This window comes from Diadema antillarum, unplaced genomic scaffold (genome assembly GCF_040938485.1).
Source record: "Diadema antillarum isolate AM-2024a unplaced genomic scaffold, OU_Dant_1.0 seq00002086_RagTag, whole genome shotgun sequence".
Classification (NCBI taxonomy): Eukaryota; Metazoa; Echinodermata; class Echinoidea; order Diadematoida; family Diadematidae; genus Diadema; species Diadema antillarum.
This window is the reverse complement of record NW_027272732.1, coordinates 29,864-36,647: the sequence shown is the minus strand read 5'-3', so window position 1 is coordinate 36,647 and position 6,784 is coordinate 29,864. Positions and strand designations below refer to the sequence as shown.

At 39.1% G+C, this 6,784-nt stretch overlaps 1 protein-coding gene across 1 annotated transcript; it reads right to left on the bottom strand.

Annotated features, from left to right (window-relative positions):
* Nucleotides 1-543: 543 nt before the first annotated feature.
* Nucleotides 544-4,593, bottom strand: LOC139713873 (MIT domain-containing protein 1-like). Its single transcript, XM_071625576.1, has 5 exons — nt 4,452-4,593; nt 3,912-4,013; nt 2,864-3,087; nt 1,735-1,844; nt 544-1,088 (listed from the first exon to the last, which is right to left on the bottom strand). The coding sequence occupies exons 1-5, from the start codon at nt 4,591-4,593 to the stop codon at nt 935-937; spliced, it is 732 nt and encodes a 243-aa protein (XP_071481677.1). The 3' UTR covers nt 544-934.
* Nucleotides 4,594-6,784: the final 2,191 nt, after the last annotated feature.

The window sequence follows — 6,784 nt, the reverse complement described above, 5'->3', positions numbered from 1 at the left end:
CCTAAAATCATAAACTGACTATAGATCTATTAGTACTGTAAAGTGGAAATGTGTGAACAAACAATGGTAGACATAGGATAAAAATTCACACCTTCCTTTTTTTCAAAATTTTACATTCTTCCAGCACTGCTATGCTCTTGCAGTTAACACATGTGAGAAAATAGACAAGGGTGCATTCATAACATAACCTTTAAGTAGTCTCATTTCCTCACATGCCTCACTTGAACAGAGCAGTCACTTTGGCTAGAGCCATGTATTTTTGCTTGCTGGCTCCTAGCTCCTAATATTAAATACATTTGCATATTTCTTCCCTCTCTTTGGTGCAAAAAATTGCTATTACCATGACTGGGACCACGAAATCAAAAGAGCCTTTTTTTTTGTAAGACTTGACGTATGAAATTGTCAGGGAGAAAGTTTTTGTATCATCATCGTCATCACCATCCTGATTATCCTTCTTACTATCACCATTATCAACATTTCAGTGGATGCACTGTTCTCCAGAAGGATCCCACCACTGTTATTACCTTGCATTACCAGGTAATGATTAACAAAGATGGGATCAAGAGAAACAGAGTAAATAAATATTTCATTCAAGGATGCACAAGCAAGGCTGGATTTGAACTTGGACCCTCATGTTCAGAGTCCAGATATCTACCCACTAGACCACTACACCATTACATTCCCACTAATTTGTAATTTACCCTCTGCAGGATAAGGCAGAATGGCAGCTGACAAGATTTTGCATTACTAGATTAGTACCATCTCACCACCTCTTCTTTCGCGTATAACTTACGTCATGTCGTTCACGATCACCGCTACACATTTTCAGAAGATACTGCAGACATCAAGAGCAGTTAACTTGGCACTGGCAATGATAGAATTAAATGTAATGGACGGTTGGTCATGATAACTAGATGCCTGGTGGGAGGGGCTGTCATCTTTCCCGTGTGTGCTTCTTATGGAAAATGTCCACAGTTGTCTCATGACACCTTCTGAGGTCCATGTCGCAGAATCCAATGTTGAACTGGCCTGTCCTTTTGAAGTAGTCCAGTCCGCGGCCAATCTTTATGATCCAACCGCTGTTGAACCTTTGGGTGATTCAAGAAATCATGGTCTTTGGAAATCAAAGGTTTGCCATGAATTTTGGGTTGACCATTACATTGAGCATCGTGAAACTATTTCCCTTTGTTTTTACAGTATATACTGTGTATGAAGTACAGAATTAGATTACATTTACTTTCTCCATAAAAAAACAAAATGAAAATGTTTAACAATTGCAAAATTACAAGCGAACACAATCAAACATGTTTTACAAGTGTAATGATGCATAGCTACTATTACATGACTGAGAGAAAATCCTACAGTGATGATAAATCCTGAAATGATGAAAGGTAGGCTTGTATTTAGGCTGACCTGTAAAATGAATTATGACTGATATCTAAAAAATATTTGATGGGATTGAGAGAGCCTCTTCCTATATGACACTCTTCAGAGGTCATCTTCCTCAATAGTTCTTGACTAATTTCATCAGACTGTGTGCTGTCTTTGAGAAAGTGTCCTGTTTTTGCCATTTTTTTGAAAGGTCTAAAAAGAGTTTTAACCTTTTGCGTGCTTTGAATGCACTTTGCACAGAAAACACCAATGCAGTTGCCACGCTGTCAAAACTCCTTGGCACAGCAAGGGTTCAGTGAACTGGTTATTTCATTGGACAAAATTATGGAACTTTTGGTTTACCTCACTTCTCTGTCGTGCAGTGTGTCTGAGTATGAGATTTGCAGTTGAACTCCATGATCTTTCAGACTTTGCTTTAGCTCATCAAGTTTAGTCATCTGTTGTTGAAAATTCTGCCATCAAACAACAAAAGAAAATAATTGAAAAGCACTAAAAATTTTACAAGTTTGCATACACTATCAGATTCACCAATTCAAAAACATGCGACTAATAACACTTTCTTATTTGAACACGCAAAACTATGAAGTCCACAATGTACACATTCTTCACTGATTTTGCTGAAACTACAAATGTTTTCTTGACTATTTTTCACTACAGTCTGTTTAAACGAAAAGTATAATGCCATATTCAACGTTCAACTCCTGTAGATGATAGTAATTTTTTTAAACTATCGGTACTATAAAACCAGAAATATTCATGACATGAATTTTTTGCGAATCGGAGCCAACAGCCTGTTTCACGGCATGAAACATTTGTGAATTTCACGGTAACTGGCAATCAATGCACGGTGTAGACAAGAAGTTTCGCATGCATTTTGATTTTGCGAATCTTGGCTCCTTGCAAAATTCACATAGATTTCATGTACTCGAAAATTTCTGCTTTTACAGTTTACTAATTCCATCTTTTAGGTGCAATGCAAAGTATTCCTCTTGTACTTGACAAAACAGGGGATCAAAATATAGTGGCTCCAGCTTGAGTGGGATGGGTCTGGGGATAAACTTTTCTCCAATTCAAGCAGGGCTCTCACTTAACCAGTGGCTGGTATTTGTCCTCATCCCATATGAAGCCCAGTATGTGGACACTACACAAAGCCATGCACACTTATGTTAACCCTCAATGTCCAAAGTAACAGGTACACACATGCACCAATATCAAGAGACGAGAATTGGTTTCAAAACAACCATTCTGGTATTAGGAAACAAAACCCATGTGATTATTCTTAATGGATTCAGTTGAGGAATTAGGTAAAATATACGGTGTAAGTGTTTAGCCAAAGTATGTCTCCACATTGAACTAACTGTGACTGTCTTACATATTTTTTTTCACAATAAACTGGCCAGAACTTTGGGCTAAGGCTAGCATGTGGATACACTTAATACACCAGCAAATAAAGGAATCTGTTTTCTTGTACCTCATCTCTTCCTGTGAGTAGGTGAATCTTCCTAATCGGGGAGACCGATGACACCATAAGCTCACAGAATCTCAGGAAGTTGCAGACCTGGTGGTGGCTCCTGATGTAAGGGTCCTCCACCTCCACTTCCGTCACTAGGTCGTCAAGGAAACGGCCAAACATGGATCGGTAGCTGTGGCCCGTGGAATCATTGGCAATCTGGATTTGCTCATGGTATTTACCCGCTAATCATGTAAAGAGAAAATGATATGGTGGTGGGTTAGAGGGAAAGAGAAAGATATGGTACAATGCACTCCCTTTATGACAAGCAGTTATGATTAATTTCATTTCACAACAAGGTAAAAATTAATAATATACCTTCATATACATTCAGTGTTTGGCTTTAACAAAACCCAACTGCAATATGATCAAAGAAAATGCCATTCCCAAGGACTTTGTTATAGAATGGGAGTTGCTTATCACATTTTAAAACACACACAAGTTTCTGGCAGAATTATATTAATGTGAAGTCATAGTCTTTTAAACAGATTGGTATTTTGCTTCTTGTTTGGTCTAAACCACAAAATATCAGAAAATAGCAATAATATGTACTGAACTCATAATCACAGAAAAAAAGATATCATATGAAATGGGAAGAATATTGCTAAAATATTTCACTTGCTTGCGCAAATTGGCATTTAGGTGAGGATCTCATGCTTTTAATAGGCAAGCACAGCTACTCAGTTCACTTGCTCAACATTAGGTTTCAGTTGCCTCCAGGAAGTACACAAGTAGGTTTGTAGTACTCCACATTGGTGTAAGTACGTTTTAGATGAGAAATGTGTGATTTAAACCATTTTTTTAAACCATGAAATTGTTCTCTGCTTCTTTACGCCTTATCAATCAAAATAATACAGGTTGTATGGCATCCTACCATGATCACTGCAAGACAATCGAGACAAGTTACAGAGAAGAGAAAACATACTTCACGGAACAGAAAAAATCTCTGACTTGGTTCTCAGTTTTTAGTGAGCCAATTTTGTAGCTATCATGGAACTTTAGGTATTACCTTCAATCTGAGCATCGACATATTCTTTTAGTTTCTCAGCTCTCTCCATATACTCTGAGATCCTCTGGCGGAGGGTCTGCTTTTTGTTCTTGTCTGTTGTCCCTGTGAAGAACAGGAAGTGAAATGAAGAGAGATGCTGTTACAATGACAAGATTGGTGAAGTGTGGGTCACTTCTGGGGCCATTTCTCTTTACGGAAGCGGAAACCATAGACAAGAATGTCTACAAAGCAATATTGGCTTGTTTTTGGATAATATAATAAGGATATATGCCATTCAAATCCTAATCCATGCCATGATAGTCAAGCTCACCTTAAGAAACAGAGTAAAATCAACCAAACACAATGACAGAGACTGAATTTAAATAAGTTGCAAAATAACAGATTTCTTAAATGCTGAAGTTAAGATATTTTCACACACGGATATTAGATGGTGATATCATCTCACAAATCCCAGATGAGCAGAATATGCGAACTTGACACGCCGTCGATCGAGTCGGGCGTGCGAACGTGGCACATAAAGAGTTAAGTGGCCTGGCCCACCTTTCAAGACCTCCATGAAGAGGTTGATGCCTTCCTTGTAGCAGACGAGGGCCTCCTCCATCTTGCCCTTGCGGTCCAGCTCCACCGCTCTCTTGAGGAGTCCCACCGCTGATGTCTCCACACCACTCAAGGCAGAAGACATTCTTACTGCTGGTACATCCCCCACAGTCTCCAAGAAGCTAACTACAGAGAATAATAGATTTAAGAAATACGTGGACAAACAGATGGGCAACTCATTCACACATAATTCCTTTCCATATTTACCTCACAATATAAAAACATAATTCAATAGCTTCCAACAAGCAAAAGAGTGAGAGAGAGACAGACTGACCAACAGAGAAAGAAAGAGAGAGGAGAAAGGGAGAGCAAGGGGGAAGAGAGGACGGGTAGGAAGAGAGAGAGAAAGAAAATGAAAAAGGAATAGAATAGGCCTTAATAAATGTCATTGGCATTATTGGTAATCTGCAATCAAATTACATTTACTCCCTACCCCCAACTCATAATTTGCCATTGAACATTCAAGTTTTGCCATCACATAATCTTTCTGATCAAATGCTGTAAAGTCAGTATCTTTATTGAAAAACAAAAACAAAAAGCAAAAACACATGGCTGATTTGTAACTTCTCTGGGCATAATAATCCGGAAATGTCCAACTTAGTTGGACAGGACATGCTGCAAGATTTCCCAGAATTGAAATAAAAATAAAAATAAAAAATTTTGCCTGAAGAGATATCTGTTAATTTTGATAGAGAATTCTTGCTTTTTTGGCATCCCTTTTAACCCCATATTGCCAAAAAGAGACATAACCTCAACTGAGTCAAGAATCACAGACAGACTTGGTTCACGTGTGGCGTGCAATTGTTGTTGTTGTTGTTGTTGTTTTGGGGTTTTTTTTACAACTTGTATCATGCGCATGCCTTGGAAACCTGGTGTGATCATGTCTGTTGTAATAGACCCTACCATTCGAGCGTTCATGATCTATACAACAGTTTTACACTAACCTACAGATCACGACGTCTAGCACTTAAGCAGGAGCACTGCCACAGCACAGCACAGTGCACAACACACTGGAAAGGCTTTTTGCCTGCGATACACAATTTTATATATGTGGGACCACTAAATCATGCCAGCGACGAGAAGCCGTCATAATGCCTAACCGCTAATCTTAAAACAGTGACTGCAGTTCTCAATCATAATTTTGCAATTGAAATTTAATTATGGTAACTTCTATGTTCTAAATATTCGAGAAAAAAAAATCAAAACTACTGAGCCTGGAGAGCCGAAAAGAACTTACTTGTTCAGGGTCTTTCGAGTGCGTACTGCCACTGGCTATATCTGTAGACTATTTGGCGGCTTCTGGAGTGACTGCCACCAGAAGGGACACGTACTCAAGTGCACGTACTACGTACCCCGTAAGATTTTTGGTTAGATAAATGTGTTTTGCTAGCACAAAACTAGGAAGTTGCAAGCCCAATAAAGGTACATGTATGGGATCAACGTAGTAAAAACTGTACAAAATAATCAGCCAGCCAGCCGGCAGCCATTTGCCATCAGTACGAGGAGGTGAGTGTTGCAACAAGGCCGAGGCAGGAGCTGAAATGAGATATCGGCAACTTCCAAGATTAGAATCAAACGTCACACACCGTGGCCGTGGGGCTTGAAAGACTGGGCCGTGGACTTATCAGCTTATGCCATGGGGGTATCGGTATGATTAAGCTTGGAGCTGAAGTGACTAGATATCAATTATAACGTTAGATCTCGTCTCTGGACCCTGGCTGGGTCAGGCTCTTGACTTGACATTGCATTGTTTGTTATTATTTTTACAGTGCTTACCGGTAAATTTACTGCACTGGTGCTGGTATGATCATGTAAGTTGCTCATCAACTCTTTTTGTAGGTTCATAAGCATTCATAAATAGAGGTTGTACTGTCTATCCATTGAACCATTCAGTGTAAAATTCCAAGGCAGGGGTCTGTTGCTAGAAATCGTTGTTACCCGGTACGGTACACTTTTGACGTTTGTGCATTAACTTTACTAGCACATAGCACTGGCAGTGCAGTGGACAGAAAAATCTGTCTCTTCAGAGGAGTTTTTTGTCATTTTTTATCTTTTACTTATGACTTTTATAGCCCTCCGTAGTCGGTTGGACCTACTACTCATCAACCGCCTAATGTTTATTTGCTTGATAAAAATATTTAACACTGAAATTCACGTAAAAAACTTGACCTATGTGATTGAGAAAATCCAGCTCTATCAAATGCCGTTGTTCCCTCTTCGATTCGAAGTTTCAGTGCAAAAATATCGCCGACAAACTAGCGTGGCCTTGTTTCAGC